At 44.5% G+C, this 25,867-nt stretch overlaps 1 protein-coding gene across 1 annotated transcript in view; it reads left to right on the top strand.

Annotated features, from left to right (window-relative positions):
* Positions 1 to 25,867, top strand: part of ADAMTS17 (ADAM metallopeptidase with thrombospondin type 1 motif 17) — a 434,502-nt gene that overhangs the window by 393,296 nt on the left and 15,339 nt on the right. Inside the window, exons 20-21 of the mRNA XM_075557910.1 lie at positions 4,160 to 4,364; positions 16,413 to 16,565. Coding sequence (XP_075414025.1) covers positions 4,160 to 4,364; positions 16,413 to 16,565 — 358 coding nt within the window. The remainder of the gene's footprint in view (positions 1 to 4,159; positions 4,365 to 16,412; positions 16,566 to 25,867) is intronic.

Raw genomic sequence — 25,867 nt, 5'->3', positions numbered from 1 at the left:
ACCCTCCTTGCGACTAATTTTGGATCACTTGCGGTTCCCTTATCCCTGGGTTTGTCAGCACCACCTCCTTTCCCTCCCTCCCCCTCTCCCAAGTAGGTCCCATTGTTTTCTAGTCCAGACTGTTCATCCAGCCTATCTTATCTAGATAGATCTGCAGAGATAATAATATGCACCAAAAACCAGGGCATAGCAAGACAAAGCGACAAAAGAGAACACAACAATGACAACAAAAAAGAAAACCAATGACCCAGAAAAGAATCATTTTTTTTAAAAGAAAAATTTTTTTTTAATTTTTAAAAAGAAAGAAAAACCTGTAAATAGATCAAGGTCTCATTTTTGACCTTTAGGCATGTCCTCCAGTCAAGTCTGGTGGGATGCCACGCTCTGGCCTCAAAGAATTTCATTTGCACTCCCTCGGAGGATGCCTGCTTTGCTCCCATCTGTTGCTCTGCCGCATGCTTTTAGTGTTTTGCCTTGGTGTCGCAGGGTCAGAGCGGGCCAATCACGACACTGAGTGTCCAGTGTTGTCCCCCGTAGGGCCATGGTTCAGCAAGGGATGTCATGTCTCATAGTGGGATCAGCCATATGGTCCACGCTGTGCATTGGATATCCTGGAGGACAAGGATGTGCTCCATTCTCTCTTCCTCCCTATTCATTTGCTCCCATGTGCTCTCATCAGACATATCCTCTCCCCTAGCTGCAGCTTCAGTGCCGTCCTCTCAAGTAAATTCTTCTGGGGGGAGGGGCATTTGTCCATGTACCTGGTATGGGGGCTGAGCCCTCAGGCCCCTCCACTGGCTCCCCTCTCCATGCCCGCATGCTGCATTCACATCCCGGAACACTGGATTTAAGTCTGGTCCTTCTTTCCCTGTGGAGACACAAACAACACCCTTCCCTTGGGGGGTTCAGTGCCCAATTCCCCGAACACGCATCGCTCTCTCTCTCTCTCTCTACTTTTTTTTTTCCTTTCCTGCCTCCCCCTTGTTTTTAGTTGACTACCATATGTACTGCTGGGTTTGGTCTGGCCCCTGCCATACTACCTGGACCTCACCCCTGGAATGTTTGTATACAGTAGCTTTTTCCCTATACCCCGTTTGCATTTTTCTTTTCTTTCATTTTTATAAACTTACCTCAGCAGATGCATGTTATGTTTGTCCTTTTGTGTTTGGTTTACTTCACTTAGCATAATTTCCTCCAGTTCTTCCCATGCAGCGATATGCTTCATGCGTTCATCACTGCTTTTTAGTGATGCGTAGTACTCCATTGTATGGATGTACCACAGTTTTTTAATCCATTCATCTGTTGATGGAAATTTGGGTTGTTTCCAACTCCTTGTGAATGTGAACAGTGCCACAATGAACATTGGAGCACAGATGTCTAGCCATGGTTTGTTTCGTGCCTCCTCTGGGTAAGTGTCCAGTAAGGGGATTGCTGGGTCGCATGGTAGCTCAATTTCCATCTGTTTTAGAAATCGCCAAATCAATTTCCATAATGGCTGCACATACCTACTGGTCCACCAACAGTGGATGAGAGTTCCTATCTCACCCCAGCCCCTCCAACACTTGTTGCTTTCTGATTTTTTGAATTGGGCTACCTTTGAGGGTGTTAGGTGGTATCTCATAGTTGTTTTAATGTGCATTTCTCTTATGCCTAATGATTGAGAACATTTTCTCATATTTTTATTGGACATTCAGATTTCAGGCTCTGTGAAACTTCTGTTCAGGTCCTTTGCCCACCACCTCAGTGGGAAATTAGTTGGGTTTTTTTTGGAAGCTAATAGAGTATTATAAATTTTAGTAATAAGGCCTTTGTCTGATGTATCACTGCTAAAGATGTATTCCCACTCCGTGGGCTCTCTTATTACTCTCTTGGTGAATGTCTTCAATGTACACAGGTGACTTCAATATATCCCAAATGTCTATTTGTGACTCCTCTGTATTTGTATCCTTCCCTATTTCTGATACCCTATGTATTCCCTGTGCCAAGGTTCTCAGGTTTGCCCCAATTTCCTCCTTAATGGCCCTAATTGTTTGGGTTTTTATCTCAAAGTCTGTGATCCACCTTGAGTTTATTCTTGTGTATGGAATGAGATAGGATCTTGCTTCATTTTTCTGCAGGTAGATATCCATTTTTACCAGCACCATTGATTGAAGAGGGCATCTGCTTCCCATTGGATATTGTGGGGGCCCTTATCGCAGATCACTTGCCTGTATGCTGATGTTTTTATTTCTGTGTCTTCAGTTCTTTTCCATTTGTCTGAATATCTGTCATTATGCCAGTACCACACTCTTTTGACTGCTGTGGCCATATAGTATGTGCTAAAGTCGGGCAGAGCAAGCCCTCCCACTTTGTCATTCTCGAAGAGTTCTCTGCTAATTCTGGGCTTCTTCTCCCTCCATATGAAGTTCGTAATCAGTTTTTCTAATTCTTTGAAGAAGATGGTGGTATTCATATCGGGATAGCATTGACTTACATAGTGCCTTGGGCAAAAGTGCCATCTTTACCATATTGAGTCTGCCAATCCACAACATGGAATATTCTTCCATTTGTTGAGGTTACTCTTGGGTTCTTGTAGTATTGTTTTATAATTTTCCTCATACAAATCTTTTGGTTTTTTAGTCAGGTATATACCTAGGTATTTCAATTTGTGCTTAGCTATTGTAAAGGGCACCACCTTTTTAATGATCTCTTTTGTGATCTTGTCTGATGTATAGAGCAGTCCGATAGACTTCTGTCTGTTGATTTTGTAAAAAAGATGTCTGAGTAGGATTTTCTGAGTATTTGCTAGAGAGGCTGGCAAATTCCATGGATGGGCTTCAATTAGCCCACTGCCATTAAGTTGATGCTGACTCATTGTGACCCCGTGCATTACAGAGCAGAATCTACCCACCAGATTTTCTTGACCATATATTTATGAAAGAGATTGTGTCTGTGCTTTCTCCAGTGAAATCACTGAGCAGATCTGAACGGCCCACTTCTAGGGTAACAGCCAGTTGCACACAGAGTCCTGTCAGGGGGTAAATCCTTTAAACAATTTTATGCAATTAGATACATGACCAGCTTCAGGTAGAATTTTTAGGTAATTTGACTAATAAGGAAGAAAAAATGGATATCAGAATTATCCATCCATCTGTGTTTGGGGCTGGTTGGTTACGTGGTAGACTCCTGGGAGCAAGGGGTCATTGAATCAGCACAAGAAAGAGGTAAGAATTTTCTGGGTCACTCAGAAACTAAAGAGTGGTCTTTTTTTGATACCAGAAGGGCACCTACAGCCCCATTTGTGTCTGGCAGAATTATTACTTTCAAACGTCTCAGCTTGCTCCCAGCACCGTGAGACCAGGATTAGGTTTGTTAAAATATTAGGCAGTAAGACAGCATTTGAAACTGCATTGTCTCCCTAGGGTGCCCAAATTGCCTTACATAAGCATCACTTTCATCACCCTGCAGGGAATCCAGGGCGCACTGTCCCAGAGTGTTCAAAGTGGGACTGTGGGATCCTATGTTAGGAACCACACGAGTCAGCTTTGACTGTAGTGACAAACAGCCCCAATGCTTACAAAACAACAACATTTCTGTCTAATAGTGTTTGAAGATTGTGGTGGCTTTGGGTTAGCTAAATTTGTCTACACTTTGTGAGTCATCTTTGTCCAGAACCCAAGTTGTAGATATATCCTCCATATCAGGACCTGAGATTCTTATTAAAGAGAGCAGAAATAGAGTCATGGCCAAGCCATAAGACTCACATGTATAACTTCTGCTTGGACATGACAAAGCATCATATCTACACACATTTTTTTGGAGCAAAGCATATTATGGGACCAAACCCTACGTCAAAGAAGGGGGACGGACACTCTCCCACAAGATGCATGGCAAGACACATCACCATGCGCAGGCTTTGTAGACTCACTGAAGGAAGTCAAGACCGATGTGAGTAATAAGTCAGTCTATTGCAGGGTATTGTGGGCTAAAGGATTTCTGTGCCAAGTAGGTGACTGAACCAAGCAACCACTCCTACCATGCCTTCTGTTTCAAGACTCTGGAGTTATTTCCAGAGTGGTCCCTGTGTCTGTAGCTTCTCTCCCACCACAGCCTTGTGCCTGTGGTCATATGGGAGCTGCTCATCAAGGTTCCACTCACTGTCTTTTCTCCCTCTGGGCAGGTGGGAAGCAGGGCCATGGAGCCCTTGCTCGGCGACCTGTGAAAAAGGCATTCAGCACCGGGAGGTGACCTGTATGTACCAGCTGCAGAATGGCACCCACATCACCACACGGCCCCTCTACTGCTCAGGCCCTCAGCCAACACCTTTACAGAGCTGTGAAGGCCAGGACTGCCTATCCATCTGGGAGGCATCAGAGTGGTCGCAGGTGGGTGACTGGGCTTCCTGCAGGTGGGGGAAAAATCAAGGGGACCTCAGCGTCCAGTCCACAGAGACCTCATTGCATAACCTTGCAACCGATGGTGCTTGTGAGTTGCCAGCCTGTTCGTTAAATCATAGTGCTCACATCCCCCAACACTGCAGGGCTGCTTTCTAGACCATGCATTCTTCCGCTCCATCTTGGATCACGACACACTCGCCCTTGTTTTAACTATGCTAATGCCACACTGCAAATTAGATCGCAACCAATTTATTATGAAAATTCGTGTGTGTGTGTGTGTGTGTGTGTGTGTGTGCCCCTGGGTGGCACACATAGTTATGTACTCAACTGCCAATCAAAACGTTGATGGAGACCCTCAAAATGATTGTCCTAAGACATCCTTCTAACTGGTAACTCAAGCTACGCCCAGAGACCCCCTTTCAGCGAGATAATAGACAGAAGTATAACATAACAACACCCCGAAAGAAGGTGCTCCTTATAAGAGGCAAAAATGGAAGCATCTTCCCGAAGGCAAAGATGAGAAAGTAGGAAAGGGCAGGGAAACTGGATAAATGAACCTAGCGAACCCAAGGTGCTGACAACATGTTTCAGGGATCACAACCAGTCTCACAAATAATCTGTTTATGAACTAGACTTTCTTAATTGGGATTAATACATATATTGAACAGTACTTTATTTCCATCACATCCATCAGAATTATACATTGGCTACCACAATCAGTTTACAAGCATTCTTTTTCTATATGGGCCCCTTGACATCATCACCCCTTCCCACCGCCACCAATTCTATGTCCCTTCCCCTCAAAGCCCTTATTCCACTTGCCAACTCGATAGGTTCATCAGTCCTGGTTTTCATGCACCAAAAAAATGAAAAAACATATACAGCAACTTCAAGGTGGGGACCTCCAATGACATCACACTCCTGAGATACCCCCTAATATGTACAATCAAAAAACAAACAAAACAATACAACCCCCAAATACATCAGATTTTGGAAACCAGATCAGGTCCAGTATGCATCATAGGGGGAATCTGCTGGCAGGTTTTAACTGTTGTTTATGAACTATTGTGAATGGAAAACTGCCTTTTCTATATAAGGTTTCACTTAAAGCACAATAAAATGTTCCCCCAAAAAAGAGATTTAATGAGATTTTTAACTTTTCAATTAAAAAACAAGGAATGACGCACTTATACTTAGTTTCTTTAATTATTAAAAAAAATGGGAGTTGAATTTGAACCTACCAAGAGGCACCTCAGTAGAAAGTTCTGGCGATCTGCTTTTGAAAAGATCACAGCCCTGACGACCTTACATAGTGCAAATCTACTCGGTAAACACAGGGTGGCCATGAGTCAGAATCAACTTGATAGCAACAGGCTCTCCAGTCAGGATGGGAGGAGGCTCATTTGCAACCTACAATATGTGGAAGGCACAGCTTGCTTGTTGAAAGGGAGGTGAATTTGAGGTACTTGCTGATGTAACTCAAAGAATAAAGTGATTCTCCGTGAAGAAGGTGAACTTCAATGTTAATAAAGAATATCAAAAATATGACAGGTTGTCAGAAGAACAAATAAATCGGCCTTGGAAGAAGTACAGTCATAATATCCCTTAGGAGCAAGGATGGCAAGAGTATGCTCACATGCTTTGCACAGCTGGGCTGTAGGAGCAGTCCCTGCTGGAGGACATGGTGCCTGCTAAAGCCGAGGGTCCAGTAACAAAGAGGACCCCCGTGAAATGGGTTGACAAGGTGGTTGCAACCTTAGCAAGCGTCAACTTTTTCCCCCTTTGATGTATTTGCATTCTGATGTGATCTGTTTGGAAAGATCATTTAGAGGCTTTCCTTGAACTACACGGGAGTCTTTGCAAAGTTGACCCAAGAACAATGCAGGCTTTGGGACACTAACCCTCCAGCCCCATGGTGTCAACTTGTAACTATTGACCTAAAGCCTACAGATAACATAAACAGTAGATTAACACATATTTTTACGTGATATGTATAAGGAGTCTTCAAAAAAACTGCATAAAATGTACATTATGAAAAAGCTATGCCTAGATTTCCAAATATTACACAGAAATAAATTCACAATGCTGCTTAAGATTTGTCTGAACAAGAGGTAGTTTGAGACAGTAAGAAAGAAAAAACATTCGGTTAAAAAGAGCTCCTACCTGAACAACATGAATTCTGTTAAAATTGAAAAGAATAAACATCAAATTTATGGAGTAGCTGGAGTAGATGAATGAAGAAAGCACTTAATGATTTATTTTAAAATTGTAGAATTGGTATCATGATAGTGGAGGGGAGGAAGCATTTAGAAACTAGAGGAAAGTTGTATGTTGCACTGTTACTATACTGCACCCGGACTGGCTCGTCTCCTCCCCACGGGATGTCCCGCTACTTACAGATGGGCATTGGGTCCCCAATCTGCACTCCCCCTCATTTACAATGATATGATTTTTTTTTGTTCTTTGATGCCTGATATCTGATCCCTTCGATACCTCATGATCACGCAGGCTGATGTGCTTCTTCCATGTGGGCTTTGTTGCTTCTGAGCTAGATGGCTGCTTGTTTACCTTCAAGTCTTTAAGACCCACACTGGTACAGATAGGAATCAGAAACACAGGGAATCCAGGACAGATGATCCCTCCAGGACCAGTGGTGAGAATGGCAATATCAAAGGATGGAGGGAAGGTGGGGTAGAAAGGGGGAACCAATTATAAGGATCTACATGTAACTCCTCCCTGGGGGATGGACAACGGAAAAATGGGTAAAGGGAGGGAGATGTCAGACAGTGTAAGACATAACAAAATATTAATAATTTATAAATTATCAATGGTTCATGAGAGAGGGATAGTGGGGAGCAAGGGGACAAATTAGCTGATACCAAGGACTTAAGTGAAGAGCAAATGTTTTGAGAATGATGAGGGCAATGTGCTCTCATGTGTACAAATGTGCTTGACACAATGGATGAATGGATGGATTGTGATGAGAGTTGTATGAGCCCCCAATAAAATGATTTTTAAAAATTAGGAAGAAAATGCCCCCAAAGAAATCACCAGGTTACAAATAAATGGATAACTCATTTTAAGAAGGGAAAAGACAATAATGAAGATGAAGCTCAAAACATCATTTTGTAAGGAAAAAAAACTTTGTGCCCTAGATGAAGAAAACCAATGCTTAACAGCAGAAACAATAGCCAGCAGCATAGATATCTCGATAGCTTACACAGTTCTAACTGAAAAATTAAATTTGAACAAATTTTCCACTCAATGGGTGCCAACATTATTGGGCCCAGATCAGCTACAGATAAGAGCAGAGCTTTTGATGGGAATTGTTGGTGAGTGGGATCAAGAACCTGAAGCATTTCTTCAAGGAAGCGCTAACCATTTAATACAATGCTCCGAATTATACAAACCTGAAGACAAGACACAGTCAAACAATGACTGCCAAGAGGTGGAAGTTGTCCAGTCAATGCAAAAATAGACCATTCCAGAGCAAAGGCCATGGCAATCCCTTTTTGCAGTGTCCAAGGCATTTTGCTTGTTGACTTTCTGGAGGATCAAGATGATACCTGCTTATCATGAGCGTGTTTTGAGAAAACTAATCAAAACTTTTGTCAAGAAATGTCCAGGAAAGATTCACCAGAGACTATCTCTCCACCAGGACAATGTTTCTACTCAGTCTTCTCATCAAACAGGGCAATTGCACAAGAGGTCCAACTGGAAATTATTGTTACACTTCCACCTTACAGTCCCAAGTCGGGTCCTTGTTTTCTAATCGTTAAAGTCTCTAAAGGGCGCCCACGTTATTCAGTCAACAATGTAAAATACGGCTCAAGTTTCAGGACCCTCTGTTCTGCAGGGAGGGCTAAATGGCTGGCGTCATCTCTTACACCTGTGTCTTGAGCTTGATGAAGTTTATGTTGAGACATGAAGTTTATATTGTTTTATTTTTCACTTTTAATTCCATCCTTCACAAAAATGTTGAAGTCCTCTTGTATTATATACTGCACCCACATACAGCTGCATTTTCTATCTGAAATAAAGTGTTTGGCCAAAGTGCCACCTTTTAGAGCCTGCTGGCATAGCTGCAGCTGTAGCTTCATGGAAGTCTTTCTTTTTGTTCTTTTAATAATGGTCGTTTTGTGGGTTCATTTATCTGGAAGTCACTGGCAGCCACAACTGCAGGCCTCAATCTATAGTACACGAGAAGCAATTAAACTTTTTCTTGTCTGCTTCTTGGGAGCACTTTCAGCATCGCTAGTGGCACTTTGCAAATAGCACATGGTATTATTCAGGGTTTACAATATTGTACTAAGCACAATGAAAAATACCCAAGAATCACAAAAGATCATTATTTACTGTGATATGCAGTTGACTAGAGAGATGAATTGCTCACACGAAGATTCTTTTTCTTTTTGAAATCTGTGTCTAAGTGGCCCGACACCATTCAAACCCATGTCATTCAAGGGTCAACGGGATTTTTCGAGAACCTGATGGCAGAAGAAGGGTTTTTAAAAATTGTTTTATTAGGGGTTCATACAACTCTTATCACCATCCATACACACATCAATTGTGTAAAGCACATTTGTACATTCATTGACCTCATCATTCTCAAAATATTTGCTCTCCACTTAAGCCCCTGGCATCAGCTGCTCATTTTCCCCTCCCTCCCTGCTCACCCCTCCCTCATGAAGTCTTGATAATTTATAAATTATTATTTTGTCATATCTTGCCTTGTCCGACGTCTCCCTTTACCCGGTTTTCTGTTGTCCGTCCCCCAGGGAGGAGGTCACATGTAGATCCTTGTAATCGCTTCCCCCTTTCCAACCCTCCTCTACCCTCCCACATCACCACTCACACCACTGGTCCTGAAGGGATCATCTGTCCTGGATTCCCTGTGTTTCCAGTTCTATCTGTACCAGTGTCCATCCTCTGGTCTAGCCAGACTTGCAAGGTAGAATTGGGATCATGATACTGGGGGGAGGAGGGGTGGAAACATTTAGGAACTAGAGGAAAGTTGTATTTTTCATCGTTGCTACATTGCACCCTGACTGGCTCATCTCTTCCCCAAGACCCGAAGAAGAGTTTTTAGTGTACAAATCTCATGCCGCAGAGCATCATATTTTAACTTTAAAGACCAATCCTGGAAATGTTTTATCAGATGAACTTATCCTTACAAACCCACTTGACATGACTGGTGTGGACTTGAGAGCCGCTGTCAGACAAAACAAACAAGGTCACTGACTGAAGGACAAGCTTTGCTCAGGTCCTGCACCATAAGTATTTCAAAAATTCAAAAAGGCTTAGTCCAAGACACTCTCCAGTGTGGAAAATTTTTTAAAGTTTCTTTTTATTGCCAAACAGTTGGAACTATTTTGAATAAGAAAGTATTCAGCCCACTTTTAATGAACAAAAAGGCTGCACTTGGCAGCTCCGAAAAGGAGTTTAGTTTTCAGACAGATTTTGACAGGAACCTGTTGAGTGACCTGAGTCCTTAACTTGCCCTTTGTGCTCACTCAGGAAAGGATGGAATTTTGACCCATTTTCTAAACTGTTTCTCCAATGTGTACTTACGTTTGTAAGCTAAACTCTCAGGTATTTTCTTTCATTCTTTTTGGCTATGTCCTAGAGGAGGGGAAATGTGTAAGCACTCCTCTCCCTCACTATCAGGTGAGCCTTAAGGTCCTTGATCAAACCAAGATTTGTGCTTCGTGACATCCACACTGTAAATTGTTTACTGAGACCCTTAAGGGAGGAAAAAGGTCGTCTAACAAAAATAGCCAGGCCTGAAACTGTCGATTCTTATTAGAACACCACATTTGGAAAACACGAGACAAGTACAGCAAGATTTAAATAAATATTTGTATCTGTGTAGAAGTCAATATAGGAGTGGTCATCTACTAGCAGGAGGGAAAGTGTAGCATTCTCCATTTTCATATAACATCGATGTCAACGTAACGACCTGGTCTTTGGAACCCAGTCGTGTCAACAAATAAGCAGTAGGTGTCCACGGAATGTATTCAACAGCACTTGGCTTGGCTTGGGTGATGGAAATGGTGAAAACATTCAGCTGCTAGCTAACAGGTTGAAAGCTGGAGGTTAGAATCCACCCAAAGGTACCTCAGAAGAAAACCAGCCACTATGGAACCCAGTTCTTCTCCGATGCACACAGTCCCCATGTGTTGAACTCTACTTAAGGCAACTAGTTTTATATTTATATGACTATCTATATACCTGCTCCTCAATTATAAGCAGCTATCTCATCTGACATTTGTTTTACACAATAATGAGCATGTCTTGTTGTAACAAACACCAAGGTGCAAAGTGAGTGTATTAGTGGCTATAAAGGTTAAGCTTATGTTTCAACTTGGGCAAACCATTAATTCTCAGTAGTTTGAGGGTTATGTAATGATGAAATTTGACAATATGTAACAATAAAATCATAACCCATTCTGTGATTTGAGGTGGGCATTCTCCATTTTCATATAACATCGATGTCAACGTAGTGACCTGGTCTTTGGAACCCAGTCGTGTCAACAAGCAAGCAGTAGGTGTCCACGGACCTGTCCACACTCAATCCTAGACTTGGGTCCACACTAGTTCATCTACTTCAGGTCCGCCCAGCTGGAACAAAATAGTTCTCTCTACACATTTAACCTGGAGTGAATCCTTTCCCATAATAGTCTCCTACGTCTGGGGTTTTTGCAACTTGTCTATGTTTTCTGGAAATAAGTGGGCTTCCTTGTCCTCATGGGGGAGTTTTAGTGATGTGATGGTGCTGAATTAGCCATCATTATTGATCATGATCTTTACCTCCACCTATTTCTTCTCAGTTCAGTTAGAATGAGGGTCATTTGGAGGGAAGTAAAAGGCAGTAATCCTCTCCTGTCATTGACTGCCAGACCCTATCCCTGCATCAGAAACAAAGAGATCAGTGGCCATGGCTCCCTTCCTGGGCCTTCTGAGAGGCAGCATCAGCCCCAGACACTGCTCTTCTAAGTTCAAAAGGCCCAGCAAAGGAGCTGCTGGTCAAAAGTGACAAACCAGGATTTGGTCACGTAGTTGGTTGTTTTATCTAACATCAATTGGTTTGGTTTGGGTGGTGAAAATGGTCAATACATTATACTTACCCTCATGAGGAGATTACTGAAGATAAGGGTGTTACCACAAAGTATAGTGAAGAAAACAGATTGTAGCTGGCTATCGAAAAGAATAATATCTGGGTTCTTAAAGACTTGTCTTCAAATAAGCAACCATCTAATTGAGACATCAACCAAGCCCACATGGAAGAAGCACATCAGCCTGTGTGATTCAAATGATAAACAATAAAATCCAAATCCATAGGATGGAATGGTATCAGAGCTTAAATTGTGAGCACTGAATTTGCAGAAGGCAACAGATGACAGTAGGAACCCAAAATACATTTGCAAGGTTCCTAGATGGATTAAGCCTTTGATGAATCCCCTCTGCCCATAGTGGAGGGCTGTAAATAGTCCTGCTATCAGACAGAGAATATCATAAACTCGATTATGACAGATGTAATTAGGTTAAAATGTGATACCTGGTCATTTGATCTCCCTTTTAACACATTTTAAATTTGTTCTAGTTTTTAATGCTTCCTGCATTTTTCTCAAGTGCACTTTTTCTCTCTGATTTATTTTATTCTTGTTGGTGTTTTGAAAAATTTGTTTAATTATTCTTTTTAAAATGTTAATGAATCATTTTATCGGGAGCTCTTACAGCTCTTATACCATTCCATACATCCATTGTGTCTAGCACATTTGTACATATGTTGCTGTGATCCTCTTCAAAAGCATTTTCTTTCTACTTGAGACCTTGGTATCAGCTCCTCATTTTTTTCTCTCTTTACCACCATCCCACCCTCATGAACCCTTGATAAATTATAAATTATCATTATTTTCCTATCTTACACCATCCACTGTCTCCTTTCACTCATGTTTCTGGGGAGGGGGGTATATGGCCATCATTGCAATCAGTTTCCCCTTTCTTCCCCCATTGTCCCTCGAATTATTATTATTATTGTTCTTATAGTTGTGTATGTTTTCCAGTATATGAAGTCTGGGATAGGTGAAACTATGGAGATAGTAATTGGATTAGGGACTGACTGGAGGCACAGAGATGGGGAGGCTGGAGGGAATTGGGGAAGTAATAACAAATACAAGAGGCGAAGAAATGTTCTGGAACTAATTGTGGTGATTGTACAACTCATTAACACGACTGAACTATGAAAGTATGATATGTGAACCGTATGTCAATAAAAACTAGTTTTTAAAAGTAATTGGCTGGAAATCCAGTTATCTGGAATTCAGCGGGAAGGACAAAGAAAGCTGAATAGAGTAAGATAAAGTAGGAACCCAAGCACACATGGTGAGTAGGCTCGTAGTTCCGAGAGGAAGCTCTCATGTGTGTCCTGGGACCAAGGAGGAGCCCAGGAACCAGTGGTAAGGACCAAGTTCCTGAAATGGCCAGGAACAATCTGAACAAAGAGAAGCAGAGTTGGCGGCTTGAGCAGAGGCTACCTTCACATGTATGGGCCCAGAGGTTCCTCAGAGTAGCCCTCCTGGTCCCAACCCCCCATGCCTATAAGACCCTGTATGCAAAGTCTACTGAGATGGACCACTGACACGCCAAGACAGTTCCTATCAAGTCAGTTCTGACTCATGGTGACAGATGTATGTCAGAACTGTATTCCACATGGTTTTCAGCAGCTAATATTTTGGAAGTAGACCTTTCTTCCAAGGTACCTCTAGGTAAAATCAAATTGCCCATCTTTCAGTTAACAGCCAAGTGAGTTAACCATTTGTACCATCCAGTGACTTTTCTCAAACTGCAATGTCTGATCGTTACACTATACCCCAAATCAAATACATTTATCCTCCCAGCCCCCCAGGAGGCAACATAGCCATTTATGAAATGTATATATTTCTTCAGAAGCAAAACATTTGAAACTAGTATACAAATAATATTCAAAAGGGTTTTCTGGGGGGACCAGATTTCAACCTGATGCTTCAAGGTATGAATGCAACACACCAGCATGGAGCAGGGAACCAGTGGAGAGGTCTGAGGGGCCGCCCCCAATCCTAACTATGTGGATACCTGCCCCTCCCCCCAGAATAGTTTATTTCAGAAGACAGCACTGAATCTGCAGCTCAGGGAGAGAGGCATGTCTGATCAGGGCACATGGGAGCAAATGAAGGGGGAGGAAGAGAGAGTGGAACACATCCTGACCCACCAAGCTTTGACAAAGATATTCCTGCTCAGAGCAGCCAATTCACACAGAAGACCATATGTCTGGCCCCACTATGAGACATGACATCCTTCACTGACCCATGGCCCTACAGGGGACAACACTGGAGACAAAGTATGGGAATTGCGCCCAATCTGATCCCGCCGCACCAATGCAAAACACTAAGGGTAGGCAACAGAACAGCAAGGGAAACAGAGCAACGAAATCCGCAGGGAATACCAAAAATAGAGTTTGGGGCCAGGGCTTGGTGCCCCATCATACTCGACTGGAAAATACTCCAAAAGGCCAGCAAACAGTCTTTGAACTAATTACAAGCTTTTCTTTCTTGTAGTTGTGTTTTGATTTGTTTTTGTCACTGGCTTTTTGGTGTTGTTGTTTGTTTTCTTTTGTTGTTTGTTTTGCTCTGTCTTGTTTTTGTGCACGTTATTATCTCCACAGGTCTGTCTAAATAAGATAGGCTGGATAAACAATCTGGAGGAGAAAACAATAGGAGCAATAATTTGGGGGGGACATGGGAGAGGGGGATGTTGGGGGAAAGGAAGTGGTGTTAACAAACCCAGGAACACGGGAACAACAAGTGATCCAAATCAGTGGTGAGCAGGGTGTAGGAGGCCTGGTAGGGCGTGACCAAGGGTAATGTAACTGAGAGGAATTACTGAAACCCAAATGAAGACTGAACATGATAGTGGGACAAGAGGGAGGTAAGAGAAAATAGAAGAAAGAGCTAGGAGGCAGAGGTCTAAATAAAGGCATGTACATATGTAAATATATTTATATATGAGAATTGGGAAATAGATCTATGTGCATATATGTACAGGTTCAGGTAGCAGATGGACAATGGACCTCCACTCAAGTACTCCCTCAATGCAAGAATACTTTGTCCTTTTAAACTGGAATTCCATGATGCTCACCTTCCCGACACAATCACTGAAGGCAAAGCGAGTGCATAAGCAAATGTGGTGAAGAAAGCTGATGGTGCCCAGCTATCAAAGGTTATAGCATCTGAGGTCTTAAAGGCTTGAAAGTAAACAAGCAACCATCTAGCTGAGAAGCCCACATGGAAGAAGCACACCAGCCTGCATGATCACGAGTTGCTGAAGGGATCAGTTATCAGGCATCAAAGAACAAGAACGCATATCATTATGTGCTCTCCTCCCCAATATGATCGCTGAAGACAAATGGGTGCATAAGCAAATGTGGTGAAGAAAGCTGATGTTTCCCGGCTATCAAAAGATATAGCGCCTGGGGTCTTAAAGACTTGAAGATAAACAAGCAGCCACCTAGCTCAGAAGCACCAAAGTCCACATGGAAAAAGCACACCAGCCTGAGTGATCAAGAGGTACCAAAGGGATCAGGCATCATCAGAACAAAAAATCATATTGGGAATGAGGGGAGAGTACGGAGTGGATACCCAAAGCCCATTAGTAGGCAACTGGATACCCCTTTACGGCAGGGTTGCAGGAAAGAGACCAGCCAGTCAGGGTGCAGGGTAGCAATGATGAAATATACAACTTTCCTCTAGTCCCTGAATGCTTCCCCACCACTCACTACCATGATCTCAACTCTACCTTACAAGTCTGGCTAGACCAGAGGATGTACACTGGTACAGATAGGAACTGGAAACACAGGGAATCAAGGGCAGATGATCCCTCCAGGACTAGTGGTAAGACTGGTGATGGCAGGAGGGTGGAGGGAGGGTGGGGTAGAGAGGGGAAACTGATTACAAGGATCTACATTTAACCTCCTCCCTGAGGGACAGACAACAGAAAAGTGGGTAAAGGGAGATGTCGGACAGTGTAAGATATGACAAAATAGTAATTTATAAATTATCAAGGGTTCATGAGGAAGGGGGGAGTGGGGAGGGAGAGGTAAAAATGAGGAGCTGATGGCAGGGGCTTGAGTGGAGAGCAAATGGTTTGAAATTGATGAGGGCAATGAATGTACAAATGTGGTTTACACAATTGATGTATATATGGATTATGATAAGAGTTGTATGTGCCCCCAATAAAATGATTTTTATTAAAAGAAAAAAAATGACTTTCTGTTGGGGAACTACATTGAATTCATAGGAAAAATAAATCTAATGATGTCTTGGGATAAATATTAATTTCAGAAATATCTCATAAAGAATAATATTTGTTTGTCATTATGTACATTTTTTCTCCAGAAAGCACGGTGTATGTAAATTTTTTAAGATCCTGAAAATCATTGCTATAAAGCGCAAACCAAACCTGTTATTGTCAAGTGGATTCTAACTCGTAGCAACCCTATAGGACAAAATAGAACCCTCATCTCGTTTCCAAGGCTGTCAGTCTTTACAGAAGACTTCCACATCTTCTGGGAATGACTGGTGGACTCGAACCTGTGACCTTTACCTCAGGCCTCTTGGCCTTAATTTTCTCTCCTGGCTCTACCTAGCCCCTATTCCCGTGGGTTCTACCCCACAGCATTTTCCCTTTGACCTTGTCTCCTTCGTTGGTCTTTTGAGTCTGGCAAGAGGTCCTAGTTGAACTTTCCAGGTTCCCTGAGTTCTTCGTACTCCTTGTTCTCATGACCTTTCCTCCTGGTGCAGCCCCCTCCTCACTGGCCCCTTAGTCCCTATGTGGATAAGAAATCCGGAAGTAAGGCCTGGAGATGTTTGAGGAGGAAAAACCACATCATCCTCACCATTTTATCTCACAAATGGACCTGGTACACAGTAGGGACTCCGTAGGTATTGATGGACTTGCACCTAATTGCATTGATCTGAACAGCCGAGTGGTTTCTTACAGTGTTCTGCCAACTGCGGTAATGGGACACAAAAACGAAATGTGACATGCACCAACGCGCAGGGAAAATGTGATGCTGCCAGGAGACCAAAAGCTGAGGAGGCGTGCGAAGACTACTCCGCCTGCTATGAGTGGAAGACAGGGGACTGGTCGAAGGTGAGCACAGCACTCGCACCCGACTCTGGGAGGCCTGCCCAGGGGACTTGGGAGTCAAGAACTCAGCTTGTGCCCTAGAACCCTGTTCCACTAGGTGCTCCCCACCTCAGCAATCCAAACCCTCCCCAAACTCAGCACCTGCGAGTGGTCCCATACATGGAATTCTAAGATTGTCCACCAAGGCTCTACCACTTAGGTCTCGCTGGAAGGCCTCCCTGCTTTGTCTGCCTTCGGCAGGAAACTGGATGCAGTCTACACCACCTCCGTAGGAGATTCCTGAAGAAAGGGCTAGCTGTGGTTCCAGCATCCTCTTGTGCATATGTATGGCTCCCCCAGGTACCTTGGGAGCTTTATTTCTGAAACCAAACTCACTGCCATGGATTCAATTCTAACCCATTGTGACCCTATAGGGGTGGGCAGAGCTGCCCCTGAGAGTTTCCATCTAATTATGGGAGTAGAAAAAACCTGGCCTTTCTCCCAGGAAGGAGTTGGGGATTTCAAACTATTGACCTTGAGAATCACTCCAGCGTGCAGCCACTGAACCACCAGGGCTCCTCCTGGGAGTTTGGGTTCAGAAAGACACAAAGAGGCTCTTGGGGCAAAGATCACTTCCCCTCATCGACTTGGCAGGCTCACTCAATGCTAGGCCCAAGTGATCACCCAATTTGAAACCAAACTCTCAGCCAATGAGTTGATGCTAACTCATGTAGGACAGAGTAGCACTACCCCTATGCGTTTCTGAGACTGTAGCTCTTAAGGGTGTAGAATGTCTTGTCTTTCTTCTATAGAGTGGCTGGTGGTTTTGAACCTCTGACCTTGTGGTTAGCAGCCCAACTCCTAACCACTACCCCATCAGGGCTCATGGTTCACATCACAGGGGCACTCAAAATGGGAGAAGGGGGACTCATTCAGTGCATGGTGGTTCTGGAGGAAAACATTAGCTGTCCATGTTAAAAGTAAAGTGCTACTTTTTACTGAAAAGCCTAAAGCTGTCATTGACTTCCAGGGACCAGTGAATGTCTGGAAGGAGCCCAGATTGACTCCCAAGGGTTAAGGTCAGATCCTGAATGTTCCCTTCCCCACTGGAAGACTCCACGGTCCCTGTTTGTCTGGGTAGAATGTGGTACAAACACCGACACCTCCTGCAGGTGTTAAAACAACCGGTTGCCATTGAGTCTACTCCATGGGCACGTGCCTCCGAGAGGAACGGGTCTCTGGCTGGCTATCACGGCTGTGCTCGTTCGGAAGCACTGGCCAGGCCTTTCTTTGGAGGTCCTCTGTGTGGATTTAAACCACCGCCTTTCTATAAGTATGCATCCAAGCACCGAGAGCTAGAAAGCCCTAGCAGACCTAGGGAGAATTCATTCCTGGTCATGCTCACTGAAACAGTGTTGTGTCCACACATCCCCCATGTTGCCATGGGACCCTGTCCTGTATTCCAGGCAGGGGAAAGGAGGGCTGAGCTCCATAGTAGCAATGGACAAATATTATATCACAAGAGAAGGCAGTTGCAGGAAAAATGTTCAACCCTAACACCAGTTATGAAGTCGACTCTGCTTTGGTGGGGCCTGCCTCTTGCTCCCTCCCCTCCCCCCCATGGACTTGCCTTCCCAAGTGAGGCCCCCATTGCTATTGCTTGGTTGCCAAGTCACTGTGGTTCCACCAGCATTCCCTGAGCTCCTGCTCTGGGCTGGGTGTGTGGGATACAGAATGGACAAGAACGCAACCGGAGGCAGGCAGACAGTGCCAACCACAATAGGCCATGAAAAGTCTGCTGGGCAAGAATGATGTCAGTGCTGGGGGACTCGGGCAGCTCTGCCGGCAAGAGCTCCAAAAGCGAATGCAGCCAGAGGGTCGGTCACGGGGGGCCCTGATATTCAGCAAAGCCTTAGACTCTCCATCTCTTCCTCGCTGGCTTGCTCCCTTGACTCCTACCCCATGTGTGATGAGGAAACGGAGGCCCCACGTAGTGGAGTGACTTTCTTCCCAGGGCCGTAGAACTAGAAAACGATTAGGCAAGGAGTCTCCATTCCCGTCTGTTGGCTCCTCAGCCACTCTTCACGGAAGAGAGTAACTTCTAGGCTTCGACTGCTCATTTGACCAGTGAAGAAGCTGAATTCCCATATGCCTCCAGCTTTGAGTGTCAGGCATATGACATCAACTATCAAATACTCTTCCAGCCCTGTCCCACTTCAAATCTACCTGTCCCAAATAGGGTGCTGTGTTGTATATACACGGTAGGGTAGATCTGTTTTCACCATGGGAAATCCTATTTGCTAAGTCTCCCCTTAATTGGTAAATAAGAAGTTGAGTCCTTATTAAAATGTTACTGATTAAATTGCACCCCGCCCCCAGATAAGTGTAACTCCTAAACATCTATGCCAATGGTTATATGCCCTTTGGAGCCCTGGTTGCACAGTGGCTAGCACTCCAGGCTGCTAAGCAAAAGGTCAGCAAGGAGAACAGCCCAACAGCTGGGGGAGAAAGTGTGGCAGCCACTTCTACGACATTGACAGCCATGGGGACTCTGCGGGCCACTTTAACGCTGCCCCGGTCACTGGGTGTCAGAATTGACTGGATGGCAGCACATTTCGGAGCAAGCTACCTTTTTTATTATATTAGTGAGACAGATACAATACAATAACATTATATTATTATATATTCGTGTCGTCTCTTGAGCCGATCTCTTGTTCTATAAAAGAGACTAAACACAAACTGATGTGACCCAAACCCCAGTGCTGTCTCACCTGTTCGCAGTGCACTCCGAGGAAGGGAAGGGAACGAGTGAACTTTATTCTTCGGCACACCAAAGGAGATTCTGTCTGTCCTTTGGAAGGGACTGCTTTTACAGGTTATGCACTGTGAGCTATGACGCCAACACGGTTACAAATGTAGACACATATTAAACATGCATAAGCACTAAGCCTTCAAAAAGCTTTAGCATTTTTGTTATTCTTTAGCATTTCATTATTCTATTAATTATCATATTCTCCGCCCCTCAGAACAAGGAAGCCAAATGCCATGGAGTCTACTGTGAGTCACAGCCACCTTGTAAGTCAGGGCAGGACTACCTCTGAGCGTTTCTGGGCCACATGTCTTTGCAAGAGTAGAAAGGCTCCCCTGTCTCTCGTGGAGCGACTGGTGGTTTCAGAACGTAGCCCTTGTGGTTAGAATCTGTCTTAGTCTAGGTACATTTGAGAAACAAATTCACGGAAACTCATGCATAAGAGAGACTTTTATAAAAAGATTAAGTGTGCATCCAGAAAACATCCCAACCCAGTGCTGCCCAAGCCCACAAATCCAACATTAACCCATATGTCTGACACCAATCCACAAAGTCCTCCTCCAGCTCATAAAACACATGCAATGACGTCGACTGCAGGAGGAAAGCCGAGTCAGTGAATGTGTAAGCATCTCAGCGCTGGCAGGGGTCTCCACATGGCTGCTCCAGCACCCAGGGCTGCATCAGGGTAGGTCCATGTGGCTTCTCCTTGGGGATGTCTTGCAGGAAGTCAGCCTTGCAAGCTGAAGCAGGGAACTGGCAAGGCAGCTGCCCCCAGCTCCCCACCCCACCCGTATGACCATCAGAAATCAAGAGACCCGAGAACTAGAAAGGCAAGGCTCACCAAGCCATTTATCTCTCCACCCTTCAGTTAACCCCACATATGTTTATCGGCCAGGTTGGCACAGTAAACTAACTCAGAAGCCCAAATGCAGAACCCTTTATTCCACCCTACCTCCTATTCTCCACCAAGGGGTGTGATTTTTTGGGGGGTGGGGTGATTTTTAACTATGTTTCAGTAACCTTTTACCCATTGCTTAATCTGTGAAGTTCAAAGCTAAAAATAGGAATCACATCCTTTCTCCAAGAAACCACAAAGGGTATGATGTTTGCCTTGAACTTTGAATGCTGGGAGTTAACCTCATGCACAAGCAGATATGGGGGCAAAGAGATGCTAAGCCACTTGAAGAATTTTGACAGAAGCTCAAAGAGACAATTCTTTGGAATTAAAGCCAGTGCCCTGACTTCAAACTTCTAACCTCCTAAACTATGAGACAGAAGCATTGTCTTTCCTTAACCCACTTGCAGTATTTCTCTTATGGCACTGGATCACTAAGACGGGTTGGAATGTAAAGATCAAAGGGCAGACTTGCGAGACACTGGAGCCCTTTCTGGGAGGCAGCATTAGCACCCAGGTTAGCCAGAACCAGCCTAAGGCTAATTTCCAAAATACGCCCAATTTCCCCCTTCATCTTACTGACATTAGCCAAGCGTGTAGTGCTCTGTCTCTCAGACCCTAACCTCCCATAGCTTGTCTCCACATGTTAGGAGATATTTCTAGCCCCTGACAAAATGGCAAAAGCCGACATAGATGCTGGTTCTCACCGCCTCCGGTGAGTTCAATCATTCACTAGAAAAACTCCCAGAATGCGCAGTCTACCTATACTTCTAATTTCCCTTTTTTCTTAATAACCAGAAAGAAATATATATATAACTATATCAAGTAGGAAGACCCATCAATAAAAATGCCACAACGAACCTTTCACTCTCTGGGGGCCTGTGACCTTCTCCCATGCACATCCTCCCCAATGAAGGAAATCCCCCACAGCCTCCATCGGCTCATGGGTAGTCAAATTAATGGTCGATGGAATTCTTGGATGTGCATGTCTGATAGCATCATGTTCCCTTATGTCCTGAGGTTTGATGATGGAGTGGGGTCTATGTCACCCCGCTCACTTGCACACATTCAAGTGTTTCCTGACTATTTTAGAAAATAATGGGCACCTTGATGGATGAAAAATTCCAAGAGATATTTTCAGGAACCAGAGACAAAAGACCAAATCACGTTGGTTGTCCCTCACATAGTAACCAGTCAACCCCTTGCTAAAGAGTCACTTCACATCCATGCTGACCCCTGGTATGTTAGTGTAGAATTGTGCTCCAAGGGTTTTCAAATGATTTTTTTAATCGGACATAGATCACCAGTCCTTTCTTCTGTAGTGCCTCTGTGTGCACTTGACCTTCCAACCTTTCTGTTATCAGCCAAGTGCATTAACCATTTGTACTATCTAGAAACTCATGTATTAAATACATAAGTAAATCTTCTATTTGCTATTTTTCTTGGGAGCAGGAGATAGCCAAAGGAAGGAGGGCCACCAGGAAGAGGGGGTGGGGTGGGGGGGGTGTAACCTTGCAAAGCTTTTGATGTACATTCTCCCAGACAAGAATGTGCCTTCGCCAGAGAGCCTGGAGAGCCACGACATGGTGGTCAAGCTCTTGACCCTTAGACCTTCCTTCCCTACTGGGCTCCTCCCACATCCTCTCACAAGGCATGGTCATGTGTGTTGGTGGGCTGTTGGTGGATGTGTTCAAGTATGCATGTGACTTACAACATAACTGATCCCTACACACATGCCAAGTCTTTGAGTGGACATGCATAAAGTGCATGTGACATACTGGGTCTTACTTGTGCTATAGCCTTCTAACATGTGCCTGATCTCTTAGGACGGTCCCTTACTGATTGATGGGCCTTTGGTGGACAATCCCTTTTCCCCCTATACTTCCTGCCTGTCATTGAGAGAACCCCTTGCTGTCAGCACCATGGGTGTCACAACCCAAGTCAAGGACTTACTCTGGCCTTCAAATTTCCTACCTCTTTAAAGTCTCAATCCAAATATGCAGGTCAGCAAACTGCAAATTGCTCTGGGTGTAGGGGTACGGGTATGAATCTGAAACCAGAAGAAAGCCATCCACTTTAAGGAAGCATGAGCTGAAGGGAGAGAAGGAGGGAGAGAGGGGGGTGGTGGTGGTGGTGGTGGTGGTGGTGGTGGTGGTGGTGGTGGTGGTGGTGGTGGTGGTGGTGGTGGTGTGGTGGTGGTGGTGGTGGTGGTGGTGGTGGTGGTGGTGGTGGTGGTGGTGGTGGTGTGGTGGTGGTGGTGGTGGTGGTGGTGGTGGTGGTGGTGGTGGTGGTGTGGTGGTGGTGGTGTGTGTGACTATAAAAAAGCATTTGCTGTTGAAATTTTTCCAGTTTCACAACTAGAGCAAAGGGGGGGTGGGGGTGGGCAGTGGGTGTCATTATCATTTAGACTTGTTACTTCAGGTTTTAACAGCTTCCGAGGGTTTTATGGCTTGTGCTGACTGTGGGGCTAAATCTGCCAATGCTTTTGAAGATATTTTGAAATTTTACCAGTCAAGTAACTTTCAGAACAAAAATGCAATGGGACTACTACCAAGATCCTCACTTTGCCTCACTGTCGCTCTTTCATAACCTACCAGGCACGGACTCCCTTCACAAGATGACCCAATGGCTCACTCAGTGAGACGAGGAAGTAGCGTCATTGAACATTACGGGGCCCACCTTTATTTATTTCACTCTAATCCAGACACCTTTGCTCCCCTACCAGTGTAGACCACCCCTTCCGGGGCCTACTCTGTAGGAATGAGAATTCATGTGTTTATTAAACATACATGTAACATTTGTCTCTTCCACAACTGTTAGAATCTCCATTAGTTAATTCTCGAAGCACCCTTGGGAATCTAGTGATCCTTAGGACCATGATGGTTTAGTTGAGAGACCTGGAGAGCAGAGGCTTGTTGCATAGGGAAAAGCCTTAGACCTTCATGAAACTTCAGAGGCTCGATTCAACATGAGAGAGGAAGCAGGATGGAAAATCACCACATGCACAAACAGGCTGAACTATAGCCATTTCAGAGAAGGAATCGTGATTAGGGATGGATAGAGAGCAAGGAATACAGAGATGATAATAAAAGTATTGATTGGTAAGTTTTGATTGAGGTGAAAAAAGAGAGGGCTAAAGAAGTGGGGAGATGTTTTCAGTACATGTATGTGCTTAGGGATGTTTAGTGAGCTACAAAACTCACGATCCTAATCACAGAATGCTTACACTGTCTACATTTTAGAACAGGGCATAAAAATGTCTAGGTGGATGTAAAACATTCCTTGGGGCTGGAGCTGATAATAGGAATTAACACCAAGGCTCCTTTTTTAAAATTATGTATTCAAGAAATCTAGAGAGATAAGAATGAGTGACCCAAGGTTTCTACTTGAGGCCTTGTTTCTATATCCTTATTATGAGGAGAAAAAAAGGAGTCAGTCCCTCACTTAGTGACCTTCCAGCCATTGTGCACCATTGTCTCTCTTTCCAAACCTTCACCTCTGGGGTAAGTTTCTTCTATATCCTGGATTGACTTGAGAGAAAGAGAAAACATTGTCTTAATTATTAATGGCTTAAAACAATTGACATAGCCATATACCAAGAGCTTATTAAAAGAAAACACTTAGTTCCAGGCAGACAGAAAAGCAAAAGACCAGTTTAATTCAGTCATTTAATATTTAAAAGGCTTTATAAATTTCTCCTTACAAGCCCCATACGATGGGGTGTCCATCACGGTGGGCCAAATAAGACCTATTTGTGCAAATGATTGTGTTCACTGAAAGGTTGGAGGTTCAAATCCAGCCAGAGGTACTGTTTGGGGGGCAATTAGCCACCGAACCCCTGTGGAGCGCAGTTCCACTCCAAGCACCATGAGCCAGAGTTCACTTGATGATCACTGGTTTGGCTTGTTTTCCTTCTTTGTCTGAGGGCCATGGCCAAGGAGGAGTAGCGGTATAGAGTGGTGGCCAGAGTGTGAACCGGAAACTTCGTGGTGGGCGGAAGTCACGTGGGCACTGTGAGCCTCGCATTCTGCCTCTGAAAGGCTGTACCACGTTCTGCCAAGTCCATCTAGGCATTTGGCCCACAGGCATTTGTTGGGCGCCCACAGGGTGACGGTGACGTGTGGAGTGTGTGTGTCGGCTAGGACCTAGGAAGTGGTGGCTATCAGGAAGCAGGCGGCTGCTATGCGTTGGGTACAGGTAAGTGAAAGGAGACACCGTAGCAATGGCGTGTGCCATATCTTGCCCTCACGTCGGTTCGGGGAAAAGAGAGGGTGGTTCGCTCTTCTTACACCTGTACAAATCATCACCCGCCTCTTAGTGGGCTTCCGTATTGCTATGCTGCGGGACAAACGAAGACACCGCTGTCCCAATGGTGGCTTCCAAACACGAGGAGGAAGAACAGTCTGGAAATCTCCTGGAAACCCGACCGGTCACCACAGTCCACTCTGCAGGCAGTCGTGGGGATAATGCAGGACTAGGCAGCCTTTCGTTCTGTTATGTGGGGTGTCTCCATGAGTCCGGGGTCGAGTTGGGGGACAAGTCCACAAGAATAACCAGAGCAACCTGGAGGACATTCTTTTTTCCCATACTTAGTTCATAATTAGAATGAAAGCATTAAGTAATTCAATCAACGAATATTTCTCTTCTCATTGTTGCCATGAACCTTGTGAAAGAGAAATTGTATGTATTGCCTTTCCAGGGAAACCTCTGCCTGCTAAGTCTTTTCCCCACCCACCTTCCCCAGGTAAGGTCCCAGCACAGTGCAACTTCACCCAGTGGGTCTCCCATACCAACTCAAACTGTTTGGAGTCACGCAGGCCTCCTTTGGGAGATGTCGTTGTAGACTGTACTTACTAGGGAGGGACAGGGAAGGGGGTGGCCTGCACTAAGTTCAAGTGGTCTGGCGAGAAAAATTTCTAGTTAATCTACTGTTGCTCCCATTTTTGTCTTGGTTTCCTCTAAAAAGACCAGATATATTATAAATATATATATATATATATAATTGCTCTGTTTGCTTGGGTTTTGAAAGCCTGAAACACGGCTTTGCCACGGTGCTTGGGGCTAATGTGATGCTATCAGCAGATACTGGTGTCTGCTACACCATCTAATTAAAGGCAAGGCGCCTGTGGGGACTGACAAGGATGAAATACACTGTACATCTGTGTTATCCTAACACAGGACTCTCAGATTACAGGAAGATGCCATTCAAAACCCACCCCTTCAGCCCGATCTGGAATCATGTTTGTCTTCAGGGCTACCTCCAGCCTCTAATTGTGCTCCCCAAGGACTGCCAGAGCTGCCAGATCAAAGCTGGGAGCCAACAAAGGTGGGTTTTCATACCTGCCCGTGGAGCCGGGGTGTCTGGGCATGGCAGCCCGTGCAGCTGTCAACAGACCAGGTGATTCTGTGCAACTGCTTGGCCTGAGGAACTAGCGGTGTAGCTTCTTTTGCGCTTGTTTTTGTTAATAGTAGTAATGTTGTTCATGATTTTATGGCTGCTGCGATTATTGCTCGTGGTGGTTGGTGCTGGTTGATTGTTGGTTGTTGTGGAGTGATTTTAACCCTATGCGTGCCGAATAGACTTGCTTCACAAAATGTTTGACTTTTCTGAAGCAGATCGCC

This window comes from Tenrec ecaudatus, chromosome 9 (genome assembly GCF_050624435.1).
Source record: "Tenrec ecaudatus isolate mTenEca1 chromosome 9, mTenEca1.hap1, whole genome shotgun sequence".
In the NCBI taxonomy this organism is placed as follows: domain Eukaryota; kingdom Metazoa; phylum Chordata; class Mammalia; order Afrosoricida; family Tenrecidae; genus Tenrec; species Tenrec ecaudatus.
This window is presented reverse-complemented; position numbering and strand designations above follow the sequence as displayed.